At 45.0% G+C, this 14,808-nt stretch overlaps 1 protein-coding gene across 2 annotated transcripts in view; it reads right to left on the bottom strand.

Annotated features, from left to right (window-relative positions):
- The window catches only part of IL12RB2 (interleukin 12 receptor subunit beta 2), a 76,066-nt gene that overhangs the window by 35,929 nt on the left and 25,329 nt on the right, over positions 1 to 14,808 (bottom strand). For both annotated transcript variants that reach the window (XM_046645625.1, XM_046645626.1), the window contains exon 8: positions 7,146 to 7,225. In XM_046645625.1, coding sequence (XP_046501581.1) covers positions 7,146 to 7,225 — 80 coding nt within the window. The remainder of the gene's footprint in view (positions 1 to 7,145; positions 7,226 to 14,808) is intronic.

The raw sequence follows: 14,808 nt of genomic DNA, 5'->3' as shown, positions 1-14,808 counted from the left end.
TATTTTTGGATCGCGGTTAATCGCAGGGTAACTTAGTGCAGAAAGGGAAACACTGGGTGAGGGGGGGCCTGCCGTCTATTGGAGGAAGGTGCTCCTATGAATGCAGAAACCATTTCTTCTTAGAGCCTAAAAAAAACTACTGTACTTGTCATAAAATAATAGTTTACTTCTGGACTTCCCCTGATGCAAATAATCTGAAAAAACCAAACCTGTTAGAGCTTAGCCTCTATCAAAGAAGAGCATCTGTGATCCGACCCCTTTGAAAGCTGGAGAATTTGAATACTTGCGAGTCACAGCTTGTCTGTGAAGACCTTCTCTGTGGGGGAGGCTTGGTTCGGAACACTGCTGACTCAGTTCTTCTTATCAGAGCCGGTCCTCTGCTTTCCTGCTCCACCACAGAGCAGCTGTGTGACCTTAGGAGAATTACTTTACCTCTCTGAGGCTCCATCTCCTTTTCTGTAAAATGAGGATGATTCTACGCACAGCATAGGCTTATTGAAGGATTCAGTGGGCTCAGGGAAGTAAACCGTGTCAAACACAGCAATGTCAGACAGTTGATTACCAAGAGCACAGGATTTGTGAGTTTAAGCCTGGGTACCTTGATTTCAGAACTCATCCCTGCCTTCAGCAGCCCCAGTCCAAAGTGAAGGAGTGACTCAAACGACAACCCTCGTCTGGAAGTGTTAAAATCACCGTATTGAAACCATCTATCTCCGGATGTCTCTTCCCGCCGGCCTGCGCGCTCCTCTTTGTACCTCAGTGTCACGCGCTAAGTCTGCCTCCCAGCAGTGCCTCAGCAAACACTTCTCACAATTCACAATGAGCTTCTGAGGCATATACTGTTACTATCCGCGCTTGAGGAAATAAGGCACAGAGAGGTTAAGCACCTTGCTCGGGAGACACAGCCAATAACTGGTGAAGCTGGGACTGTGGCCCAGGAAGCCCGGCTGTATCTGGAAGTCAAACTCTTCACTGCTGGCGCTGCAGCATGAGTGGACACTCGCCAGGTGTGCTGCTACACTGAACCCATTTGACCCATAGTCAGACCTCCGGGTAGCACCCCGGCATAATGACTTCCATCTTGTTCCGCAGCCAGAAAGATGGCACAATGATGGGGACTTTTGTAAGAGCAAAATGCTAACCCCCCTTCCACCTGTTCCTATCTTCCGCTAATTCTCTGCTACTGACTCTCTTATCTTTGTCAGTGACCACATTCTGCTAGCCAAACAAAGTTCCCTCCGTTACAGCCGGTGCCACATGTGACTCGTAAGCAAGGCAAAGCAGCCCGTCCTTTCTGAAAATGTCTTCAGAAACGCTCTGCCGCCTGGGACGGACAAGGGACTGGGAGGGAAGAGGAGAGAGAGTTGAATATTATAGCAAAACTATCGCAATCTTCCCACCGGCTGCTTTTGTCCTCAAATATTGATTCTGAGATGGGACACCTCCTATAATTACATGAGGGCTTCCAGCTCCTGGCAGCCAGTCTTCTCTGGGGATTTACAACAGACCTTTGTCCACACCATTATAAATCAGGTTACAAATAACACTTTCTACTTGTACTGAATGTCTTTCCTATGAGGAGGCCAAAGAATTCGTCCCTTCAGTGCGATGCCATACAGGCTGGAAGATTCTTCATACGACGCAGAGAAACACAGGGAGAAGGAGACAGAGAATGGACTGACTGAGCGGCCTCCCATCCCAACAGTCTCTCTGAGGCTGTGCTTAAACTGCTTTTGGGGCTTGTTATTTTCTCCTCCTTCTCGCATTCTCTGGTTTGAGGGTAGCTGTTTACCAAAATGAATTACTTCATTTAACAATTAAATAAAAACTCCGAATCTTTTCCCGACTTTTAGAACCAAGAGTTCCCTGACTCTTGGCACTGCTTGTGAAGGCCGTAGAGCTGCGCCGTCCGGCGCAGGAGGAGCCAGTGGCCCCGGGAAGCCATGGGGCCCTGGAAGAGGCCGGTCTGAACTGAGATGGGCTTTCTGGAGGGGAGCTCTGACCCACTGTACCGGACTGGTGCTTAGTGGACACACCAGTTTTCAAAGATGTCACAGGAAAAAAAGAATGTAAAATAGCTCATTAATAATTTTTAAATATCGATCACATGTTGAAATGATAATATTCCAGATATATTTGGGTGACATAAAATATTTACTGAAATTAATTCCACCTGTTTCGTTTTAGTTTTTTAAAATGTGGCTATGAGAAAATTTTAAATTAGCCACGTGGCCTGCATTTGTGGCTTGCTTTCATTTCTACAAGGTGGCACTTCACCACCATGATCTGCCGTATCCATAGTCCCCCGAGGGTCTCCTGCCAAGGGTTGTCCCACCTTGTCCTGGGAACCTGTTCCTGTGGCGTCAGCTCCAGTGTCACCTTCTGAGAGGTCTGACTTCTCACCCACTCCCTTCTCCATTGGGTGACACGACTGTCACCCCCCGGCTGAATCTTCCACTCCTTCTTAACACCCGAGTGCCCTTGCCATCCCCACTCCTCTGTCTGTCCTCCTGCTGGACTGGGAGCTCAAGGACCCATGGATGGGCTTGGTCTAGTCGGCCTCCACATCCTGGCATGCAGCTCAGTGTCTAGCTCTAAGGAAGAGCTTTAACATACTAGTTTGTTTGAACGAATGAATGGATGGAGTGAATTCAGCTTCATTTACACACAGGTATTTCTCTTCCAGACCCACGGCCTCAACCATAACTTCAGAAAGTCTGTGACTTGCTGTGATCAAGACAGTGAGAGGACTTGGAAGAAATTAACAGGGGAAACTGGAAAGGTTAATGCGGCTCTAAGCCATTGTCATATCTTCTCATGCATTATCTATCTATCTATCTATTGGAGGTGATTTTTCTTCTTAACGGACACATGCTGCATTCACTGGAAGAGAGTGTATGGGAATCACGGACTGAGATGCTTAATCAGAGCCCGGGAAACAACAGGAGCCTCTGCACAGAAGGAGATCATGGAGGGACTCCCAGGGAGATGATTGCCACAAGGCCCCGTGAGGGCTCTAAGCAACCCTGGGGCTGTTTGTGACACCGCGACATTGTCCACTTGTTACTGCATTTGTGGCTTCAACAATGCCCAGGCATTCTGGTTTTATTTCATAGATGAGGTTGTGCTTTTTGGCTCCAACACAGAAAGTATGTTTTCTCTTAAAAATAGCTGTGGCAAAAAGTAATACAGGCTATTCTTCAGGAAATGAAGCTTTCAGGAGAAACCAAGGTGTGGAAAAATGAGTAACTACGTGGGAACCGGAGCAACAAAGCAAAGGCCTCCTTCACCCTCAGCACACCCAGACTCACACACACTCATACCCACACACACCCACACACACACACTCACTCACTGCTGTGGTCTGAATGTTTGTGTCTCCCCAAGATTCACATGTTGGAACCCCAACGCCCAACGTGATGGTGTAAGGAGGTGGGGCCTCTGGGAGGTGATCAGGCCATGAGGGTGGAGCCCTCAAGAGTGGGATTAGTGCTCTGATGAAAGACGTCCCCCAGAGCTCCTTCACCCCTTCTGCCATGAGAGGACACAATGAGAAGTCTGCAACCCAGAAGAAGGCCCTCACCCAACCGCGCTGGCACCCTGATCTCGGACGTCCAGCCTCCAGAGCTGTGAGAAATAGACGTCTGTTGTTTATAAGCTGCTCAGGCCTTGGTACTCTGTTACAGCGGCCTGAATGGACCAAGATACTCACATGCACCCACTCGCTCACACACGTACTCACATATACACACCCACACTCACACTTACTATTCCTCATACCCACAAAACTCAGACACATTCACACACATATTCACACATACCCTTTGCACTCGCACACACATGTACAACACACACGGATATGCACAAATGTTACCCACACACACACTCACACACACTCGTCCCACGCACAGGAGCTGCACCCATTCAGCACCCAGGCGTTCTCCTCCAGTGTAAACATCCTGCAGAAACGAAAGGTCAGCTCGCACTTCCCCAGCCGCGAGAGAAGCACCCTCTCACTGTGTTCACAGGCCATGGGGTTTTACTCCGGGTTTCCTCTGGGCTGAGCCCTGAAATCCCCTCTCTGCGAGGCGGGGTGTCCCTCTCAGCGGGGTTCCCAGCATGGCTCAAAGTTCCAGCCTTGCTTCCTCTCCCCGGGGAGGCCTGACTCGGGCCCCACCACCAAGCGCCTGACCTGGCTGCAGCAGGTCCGGCAGTCTGACATTGGAGGAGTTCCTTGTGGCACGGCAGCACCCCGCCAAACTCTCCAGCCTTCGTGAGAGCAGCGTGAGGAGCCCCAGTTGGACGAGTGGGACAGGAGTGGTTCCAAAGAGAAGGGGCGGGAAAGGCTCCCGGTGACAAGCGCCATGTTCCACCAAATCCTCCCATCAGAAAGCCCTCCACCTCCGAGACCTGTTTCCACGGTTGTCACGAGTGTGGGACTGCATGCTGGTGAGACTTCCTGGCGCTCTAGAGGTCTGTGCTTCTGTGGTTCTTTGTCCAAAGCAGGTCTGCTCACTCAGTCCCTCTGGTGAGGGTTTCATTCCCACTCCGAGGTGGGAGGCCTATCTGAGGCCGTTGAAGAAGCCCAGGATTTGGCAGGCAAGGACTTGATCTTGCAGGGGCCCTGCAAAACTCACGACTGGATCCGACCTTCCTATGGGGCCTCTCAGGCCAGACAGTCACTGCAGGTTTTGAAGGTGCCCTGTCATGACATCAAGTTGTAGAAGCTTCTAGTATTTACATTTTTTGGTTTCTTGTTCAAGCCAGTTCCAGTCCAAAGCACCCACAATTCTCACTCCACGAAAGGAAAGATTTTCTAACAATAAGAGATGCCCATCATGGCACGGACTGCCCACAAGGTGGACTTCTCCCTGGCCCAGAAGGTCCCAGCAGAGGCATGTCTGTCCTGGCTAGAGTGGGAGCAATGTTTATGAGAGGATGAGTGGGCTAGAAGAGAATTAAAGTCCTTTCGAATTCCCAGACGTCACTTTAGACACTAAGCTTTGCGAGGATTAGGGAGAAGATTAAAATGAGAAGCAGAGAAGAATGTGCATTTTTGCTAAGCGTTATCTGTGGGAACGAATGTTTATTCTAGTTTCAAAGTACCTGGATCCCGCCTCTTCTAAACCCTCTTTGTTACAGAGAGGAGCACACAGACAGAGGACTGGGTGTGTTGCTTTCACTGTTAAGATAACAATTCAAGATGTAGTACCATTTAACTTGTCCTTGGTGGCCCCAGAGATTTTTCTAGAGATCCCACTGACAGATCCCCCAACGGTCTCATCAGCCACAGGTACCAGTACCATTGCCCTCATTCTACCAAGAGAAACCTGGAGTAGAGAGGAGTGAAGGGACTAAAACAGCGTAGCTCTTCAGATGACCGTTGAAGATGTTTGGGAGCAGGAATCTTTATGGGAGGAAGAATTTTGGTTTTAACCAGTCACTTACTTGTAAAAATGAAAACCAACAGCCAACAATTGGGCTGGGTTCTCCTATCATATTCACATGTTACGGCTGCTCTAAATGTCTTGCTTTGAGAACTGTCTTGCTGTTAAAAATGGCTGTATTTTAAAACAAATTTTAAGCTGCAGTTTTAGTCTCAAAGTGAAGAGCTTGAGTATGACTCACGAAGCTATTTATAGTAGTCTTCTCTTACACGAGACAGTTTGTGTGCGTGAGGGAGAGAGAGAGAAAGGAAAAGAGGAAGAGCTCATTTCTTAAAACTGAAGAAGCCTGCAGTTATCGAAATCTCTCATGCTAACCCCATCAGAGGACGTTACATTCCCACTCTGACTCTTCTGGTTTCGTGCTCATCAGCTTCATAATTCCAAAACTGTTTGTTTACCCTTAACTGGAAAGTGTGTAGTGAGAGGGCTGTAGGTTTTGGGAAACAAAGAGGGGGGAGGACGGCTCACCTGAACACCTCCTCTCACGAGCATGCCGGTGCAAACAGTGTTTTCCTTCAACAAAGGCGAGTCGTGATATCGCACAAAGAGCTGTGGACAGGCTTCCGTCCCGGCTCTGCCTTAGGAGCTGGGAGACTTTGGGAAGAACTTCCTCTCTCTGACCCTCAGTTTTCCCATCTGTTAAGTGGGGATCCTGGGTACCCACCTCCCAGGGTTTTCCTAAGGATTAAATGAAACGACGTGCCAGCTTTCGGCACTTCGTGAAACCTTCACATCCTGTAACGACCTTAGGCCTCACTGTTTGCTGGAAGGCTGCTGGGTTTACTACTGTCTTCCTACTCTTCCTGAGAAAGAGAGGCTTTCTATTCCTATGAGTGTTATTTTCTACTATTGTTAGAGTTCTTGGAAAGGAAGGGCAGCTTTCCTTCCACTCTCTCCCTTTTTAATGACTATAGAAAATTAATTCCTAAATATCCACATCTACAGATTCCCATCTCTCTTTTTTTTTTTTCCCTAAAGATTGGCCCTGAGCTAACATCTGTTGCCAATCTTCCTTTTTTTGTTCTTCTTCCCAAAGTCCCCCAGGACATAGTTGTATATTCTAGCTGTAGGTCCTTCTGGTTGTGCCATGTGGGACGCCACCTCAGCACAGCCTGATGAGCGGCGCTAGGTCCATGCCCAGGATCCGGACCGGTGAAAAACTGGGCCCCTGAAGCGGAGCATGTGAACTTAACCACTCGGCCACGGGCTGGCCCAGATTCCCATCTTTATTTTCCCAAAAAGTGAATAAGTCAGGTGGCCTGGTCACTGCTGGGCATATTGTACGTAGGAGAGAGAAGGGTGGGCAGAGAAGGGTGGGCAGAGAGGGGACAAGAGTCAGAAGAGATGGCGTAGTGGGGTCAGAGGTGGACATGCTTGGGACCTTGACCTGATTGAGGTGGAGGAGGAAAAGACACAAGTGTGTCGAGGCAGGAACTCAGGCAGAGCCCCCCCTCATCTGGCACAAGTAAACGACATTAAGAATCATGAGGATGTGGCTGAGAAAATGAGCTCCAACCAGGTCTCTGAAGCCTCGTGTCCAAGCCACGAGGGAAATAAAAGGTCTTTTTCTGGGCTTAAAACTTACTATTCAAATATATAATTCACTTTATATGGCAATTGTATCTCAACAAAACCAAAATAAAACAAAGAAGCAAATATATAATTCTCCTGAATTTTAAGTTGGCACTGAAGACTTACCTTCCAGAAAAGAGAAATCCGTTGTCTATTGTAGTCAATGGGCTGTTTCGTGTACCAGACATCTAACATCCCGGTAGGCTCTGTTTTGAAGGGGAAAAAGCATATTTTCATAAAATGAAAAAATATATATACACACACACACTCACACACACAATATAAAAACTTGAAAAAGTCAATTGGTTATAAATGATTCTGGGAGAGTAGACTTATAGCATAATTTCAATTTTCTTTGTACCACGGTATTTTCCTTTTTCTTTTGTTAAACAATGAACATGGATATCTTTGGCCACAGAAATCAGAAAAAACAAAGTTACCTTAAAAATTTTTTTTTAAATGATGAGGAAATTAGGTTCCTAACTTACTCTTAATGCATGTACTAATAAAATAAAGAAAGTATGTATCGTTATTTCTTTTTCACTGGAATGCAAAAAGAATTCTCAGGAGAAAATTAAAGACATAAATCATATGGGAAACATTTTCCGATCGTGTAAAAATACAAAATACAAATAATAAACTTTGTGTTCATCGCCACTCCTGAACTTTTCATGTTGTGGTATAATTATTGGGTTTTATGATTGTTAGACAATGGTGTACTTGAAAGGAACGCCTCTCTCATTCATCCCATCCGTCCTCACGCCGGCACAGTGCTTAGAATGTAAGAGGCTTCCGATGACTCTTTGTTCAATGATGAATGAGCAAATGGACAAATCAGGCAATATTATCTACTTGATGCTGATGCACAGGCTGAACCCATAGAAGAAATAACCGCCAATCTGTAAGACAATGGTCAAATATGACCTAATTCAATTTGAGAAAGTCAATCAAACATACTTGAAGAGAAATTGAATAATCAGCTCCTGTGTAAGAGTGTCTGCATGTGTGTGTACGCCCGTGTGTCTGTGAGTGGGTGAAGTAGTTTTATTTTTCCCACTATCATATTTATTTTGATTTATAGCCAGGGAGGGAGTCAATGGAAGCAACCCCTGAAATCAGGCTTCAATTGCACCAACCTAACTTGTTTAACAGTCACTTAAAGTGTATTTGAAGTGAGGGTACATTGAGGTTCCTCCTGGAGTAGCAAGTTCCATTTAACCAGATGGAAGTTTCCAGAAAATTAAGTCCCACATGGATAAGAGAAGACAAGCAGCAAGGAAGAGGAGAAGAGAAAGAGGGAAAGGAAGGGACGTTCTGGGCAGGTCCTGTGTGGGCTCTTTCACAGTTACACCTCACTTCCTCGTCACCCCCGTGACGTGTGCAGCTTAGTGCAGCGGTTAAAGTGTGAGCTCCAGAGCCAGACCATCTACGGACAAACCTCGGCTCTCTGATCTCGAAAAATGTTAACCACATCCTTAAGCCAGTCTCCTCATCTGCCCCACGAGGATCATGATTCTACACATGGCATGGGGCCATTGTGAGAATTTACATGAATAGAAGAGTGTTGACACATGTTGAGCAGCTGGTAAATTTAGTTGTGTTGTCTTCTTCATTTGAAAACTGAAGTGCTGCAAGGTTAACGCACCTGTTCAAGGTCCCAGAACTAATGATGGGAGAAGCCAGGCTTTGAACACAGGTCTGTTTTCTTACAGAGCCCGTGGTCTTTGCCCTGCACCATGCCCCTGCCTAGCTCTGACACGGCTGCTGACTTCTCTATAATACTTCCCTCCCCAGCAGGCGTGCCCCTTATGTGTTCTCTTCTCTTCGTTTGTCACCTCCTCTTCCTGCCTCTCTTGCCCTCTTCTCTTTCTGATTTTTCTGAACATTCATTCTTTTCTTCCCCCCATCTTCCTACCAGTGTAGTGTTTACCTTTCATTGAGGACTCAGCAGTAAGAAACGTATACATAAGACATTCTGAAAATGCTTCCAGTCCTTCAGAATCATGAAGAGTGACCCACGAAGCAAGCCCAGGACCTTTTTCTGCTGTCCAGATGCAAAAAAGAAAAAAAAGCGCAGGCAAGAGGAAAGGGGACCTGACATTTATTGACCACCTACTATGTGCCAGGTGATATTCAGACACTTTATGTACATTATCTCTTTTAATCCTCACACCACGCTGAGGTTGCAGGCAGTTGCAGGTGATTACAGCTGTCTTACAGCCAAGGACAAGGAGGCTGACAAAGGTTGAATGATTTACAGAACACTCAGAGCTGGTCAATGGCAAAGCTGAGAGCTGAGCCCAGGTCTTGCGTCTCTAAAGCCGCTGCTCCTCCATTACAGGTCAATGTACTGAGCAAAGATAGGAACGTGCCACAGATGAGATAATCCAGACGTTGTCTACATAATCAGCATCCTGAAACTGGGGTATGCTCAGTGTCAGAGCCAGCTGACTTGGTCCATAGCGCTGTCTTCAGTTAATTACATATTTGTAAGAATTTTAAAGGGAACACTCCTTGCCTCATTAAAGATCTACAACCTAACAGATTATTACAGAACTAAGAATCAAATTCTAGAATCACATTCTCTTCAAAGGATAAACTGAAAGTGAATCTGAAATTTCAACGGTGCCCACCTGCAATGTGAGCCTCTGGGAGGGAAATCATTAGCTGAATCTGTACGAGTTTCAAAGGGTAACGTTTCATGACCAGGGGTGTCAAACCACTGCTGCAGAAAGCAATCAAAGGGCTAATATTAGAACCCTTGACATTCAACCAACACAAAGTCACTTAAAGTTCTAACCTCAGTGTTATCTAACAGAAGACAGATACAGCTACTACAGGCAGGTGGAAAAGGAAAGTCAAAGGCCTGTGTGTCCAATGATTACAAAACAAATGGGTACAAATGATTAAAAACACAAATATTGAGAAATGGAAGTCGGCTCTCCTGAGATGAAAGCATCTCCTATGGAAAGGGAAAGATTGTTGGGTTAAAGAGGAGGGAGTCACCAATATGAAAAAAATATCCTAATTTAAGCAGGAGGTGGACCTAAATGATCTAAATGACCCCAGGGTTCTTTCAACTCGAGAATCCCAAGAGTGCAAGGTTCTGTGAAACAACAGATGTGATAAAGAAATCAGGGCCAAGCCATGCGTTCTACTGAGAGGAGCATCCACATCTGAAGCCAAGGCAGGTGCAGGAACGTGGACAAGAACAGCCGAACTGCCGTGGAGAGCAAGCCCTCCACTGCTTCAGCCCGCAGTGAACAGGAGTATAAAGACCTCCAAGAACATTGAAAATGGAGAATCTAACACAAAGGAAATATGGAAAAGGCCTATCTTGAGAGGTTTCAAGTAGTGGACTAAATGAAACACGCAAAGATTTTTCGGCCCAAATCATGCCGTAAGCAGGACAAGAGAGAGAGATGAGTGATTCACCGCCTTGGCTCCTTGAGGTCCACTCTTTGGGGTGTGATACGTTTATCCAAAATCTATTTACAAACAACACAGTTCAAACAGATCTTACAAACACCTGCTTGATTAAACAAGTTTTTAGTGGTGGGTTCTGCCTTCAGACGTTACCACCTGCTATGCCTCCATGGGAAGTCCCATACAGACTCCCCAACCTCCTCCTCTTTGAGTCATGGTGTTTAACACTGGGTTCACTCTCCCTTGTCAACTCTTTCTTTCTCCTCTGTCACTATTCTTGATGGTCCAGCATCCACATGGGTGTTCCTTCCCAACGGCTGGTGCTGTAGCCCCTCCACCGGCCCATTTCCAATGATCCGTTTCTCTCAACTGATGCCTTTGCATCACACTTCCCTGAGCAAAAGGAAGTAGTCAGGCAGGGATTCCCCCATCTTTCCACGATGAAAACTTTCAAACTTCACCACCAATTCTCTTACACAGCACCCCCGCTGATTATACTGTGGGTGAAGCATCCCTACTTCCATCAAAGTTCAACCCCTCACCCGAGTTCTGCATCCCATCCTCCTGCTTCATCAAGGACCTCTCTCCCACTTTTCCTGCATCATTAATTTCTCCCTCTCTGCCGGGCCCTTATCATCACCTTGCAAATATACTGATTATCTCTGATCCTAAAAACAAAAAAGATAGACAAAGAATTTCTCAATACCACATCCTGTGCCAGCTACTGCCCCGCATCTCTGCTCTTCTTCACAGAACTTCTTGAAGAGTTATGAATTGTCACCGTCTTTATTCCCTTACCTCACATTCAGTCTCAACCCATACCAGTTGCTATTCTGTCCCCATCACCCTACTGACACTGCTCCTGGTTGGCAGTGAACTCAGTTTTACCAAATCAAATGGTTACTTCTCTGTTCTTATTTCATTGGCCTTAGTGGCAGCATTTGACATAGTTGAATATACTTCCATCAACTTTTTTTTTTTTTAGAAATATAACTTCTAACCATACAGATCACAAGTGAAGAGTTTGTTTCTTAGTAGAAGCAGGGATGTTTCATCCATCCTGAAATCAATGGAGGCACTGTGTTACACTGCTGATGGGAAGAAAGTGAGTTGCAAAAGATTATGTGTAGTATATAATTTTGATTAAGCTCAAAACAAGCAAAACTAATTATTGTTTAGAGATACATACATTTCTGAAAGCTATGAGAAAAGTATGAGGATGATAAACATACAATCCAGGATGGCAGTTACCTCTGGGGAAGCATGACAAGGGTAAGAATATATTGGTAATTTTATAGTATTTAAGTTGAATGTTGGGTTCGTAAGTGTTCCTTTCATTGTTAGTTTTTGTAAGAAGAAAGTAGCTTAAACTAGGATAATCATAGTGGCAATGGAAGGAATGAACAGATTTTGAACGTGTTTAGGAGAGAGAGTCAATTGCTGATATGGGGGAGTGGGGGAAAAGAAGAATTTAAGGATAATTTCTCAAATTTTGACTTGAGTAACTAGGGAGACAGAGGTGTCATTTACTGGGATAGAAAAGATTGAAACAGAAGTATTTTAGAAAGATTTTGCTTTGAAGAAAAAATAAAAGGTTTTGTTTAGGCTGTGCAGTATTTGGGATGTCTGTTGACATCTAAAATGAAGATATGGAATAGGCAATTAGAATAAAAATCTGAAGTTCTGCAGAGAGTCCAGGACTGAAACTCTATCCTCTCCCTCTCTCTGTCTCTGTCTCTCTCTATTTATCTAGTTTTAGAGTCATGGGACTGGACGAGGTCAGCTAGGTAAAGAAGGAATCCTACCCAGTGTAAAGCCATAGGAATTGTGGTTGAGAAGAGAAAAACGGCCAGTAAAAGAGACCAAAAAGAATTGGCCAATAAGATAGAATAAAAACCAGGAACACGTGACTTCACAGAATTCAAGGGAATCGAGCACTTGAAGGAGGAAACAGCTCCCTTCTCCTGTTGCAACGACCTCGGAGGCCATACGTCCTAGATGGAGGAAGGCCACAGGATTCCCTTTGGACTTTGCATTTTTCTTGGTGTCAGCTCCTTCAGGTATCGTCCCCTAATGTTCTGAGATGGACTAGACACTCTTGAGTCTGAGGGTCTGACTGGTTCTCATTATGTCCCAGCACCTGGCAGAGCTCCTGACACACACACATTCCTCACAGGCCATCCAGAAGAACACAATTTTTTCATTGGTTTCTGTTTGGAGGGCTTCATGGAAAGCATTTCTTCTTATTGGAGTGATCAGCAACTTGTCAAATAATTGAGCTCAGCATTTATTTCTTCCAGGGTAGGTGTTCAACTTAGGGGAGACCAAAAGAATAATAAAAGAGGGTAGGGACTATTATTGGATCTCAAACATAACATTTTCCTTCTAATGAAAATGTTTGCATGTAAGCCTCTTTAGAAGGGTAAGAACCATCCGTCCCCATTTCCTCAAGCCTTAGGCAAAAGGACACAAGTAGGATTCTTTCAAGTTTGGCTACTTTGGGAGATGGCAAACTATGGCCCGTGAGCCAAATGTGGGCTGCTCCCTGTTTTTGTACAGTCTGTGAACTAATTATGGTTTTTACATTTTTAAATGGTTGAAAACAAATTAAAAGAAGAATTATTCTTAGTGATATGTGAAAATTATATAAAATTCAAATTTCGGTGTCCATAAATAAAGCTTTATGGGAGCACAGTTTTGTCTATGCATTTATATATCATCAACGGCTGCTTGCACACTATAATAGCAAATTTTAGTAGTTGTGATAGATCGTATGGTCTGCAAAGCTGAAAATATTTACTCTCTGGACCTTTACAGAAAATGTTTGCTGACCCCTGAGCTAGGCTGTTAAGAAATGCTTGCTAACCAAGATGGTAAAATAACCTCTAGTATTTAATTTTTCACACTGAAACTTTCTTGGAAATATTTTAAAATTACAAATGGATGAATGAATTGCCTAGCTTCTCCATGTGAGAAGGGGTGGCTGCAGCTGGTAACGCTGCATTTTCTCCCTCTTTGGGGGTCTCTCACCAATCACCCATGCCATCACCACAGTGGTGGAGGGGGACTCCTCCTTTACCACTCTGGCACAAGTATGAGCACATAACACTTCCCTTATTAACAGTCCACAGTAGAGTTTAACAAGATCAAATGTGTAAATAAGACTTCAGAAAACGGTGAGTGAACAGACAGATACACATGATTGATAACACAGCTCTAAGGAACGCCTCACGCATCTTCATTTTGGAGTCTCCGCCTTGGGGGTTCAAAGTGGTGAAGGAGTGCCTTCCCCAACACCTGGCCATATTCTCAGGCATGGCTGGACACCATACAGCCCAAACTCAACAGTGTTTTCCCACTAGAAGCAAAATATGGCGGCTCGCTCCCCAGGATCAGGCATGCCTTCGATGGATAGGAGCGCGGGACTATCCTCCTAAACATGGGAAAGTGGTTTCTTTTACTCCATGTCTTACTTAGTGGTCATTTAAAAGTGTTTTTCATGGAGGAACATAAGAGTTGGACTGAATGACATGGGAAAGGGCCACCTGGAGTCAAGGCCCTCATTCTCTGCTGACATGATATAAATAAGTGCGCCCAATCCTCCGGGAGAGGTTATGCTGCTCCTAGTTTTGATTAGCAAAGGCTGCAGAGAAAGATCTCTATCCTAAGACGGTTCACAGTTTTAGAGAGTAACTAAGAAAAGAAAAGCTTACTAGTAATTTTTTTAGATGCCAACTTATGTATGAGTCCAGGTCTAAAGGGTTAAAGGAAGAAGTGTTCACAAAAAATTCACACCTTTAGGTTTACATCAGTTGGTGTTTCATAAAGAAACTGATGACAGAAACAGTGGTGAGAGGTGAAAACCATGCAGCTCAGAGAAAAGAGAAAAGAGACAGCCCACAGAAAGATCACACACAGAAAAGGGACAGTCAGACGTCGACAGGAAGCCCACGGAGCTGTTAACGGTGGTAACTCAGGAGTACGGGTTTCTCTCTGCATGGCTGTCTGCACCTACTCTGAAGAAGCCAGCTCCCCATTCATAACCATCCACGGGTGCAGGAGCATAACAGGGTGCTACACGCATTGTCACGGTGGTGGTTTATTTTCTAGGATATGACAAAGTTACCTTCAGGGGTTTTTAATTCGACAGATAGACACTTAGAGGGAAAAAAACCAGAAAAATCTTTTCACATATCTCTCAGCAGGTCTTTCTCAAATGGGAGGGAGAATGACAAGAATTCACAAGCCCAGAGTTTCCCTACTTTTTATAGTTTAGTCGAATGTGATATAACTTAAAAATGTCCCAGCCTGTTTACTGCCTTGGACTTGCACATAAAATATGGCCCATTTTCAAGAATTTTAT

This window comes from Equus quagga, chromosome 18 (genome assembly GCF_021613505.1).
Source record: "Equus quagga isolate Etosha38 chromosome 18, UCLA_HA_Equagga_1.0, whole genome shotgun sequence".
Lineage (NCBI taxonomy): Eukaryota > Metazoa > Chordata > Mammalia > Perissodactyla > Equidae > Equus > Equus quagga.
Note: the sequence above shows the minus strand (reverse complement) of the source record. Positions and strands in the feature narration are given on the sequence as shown.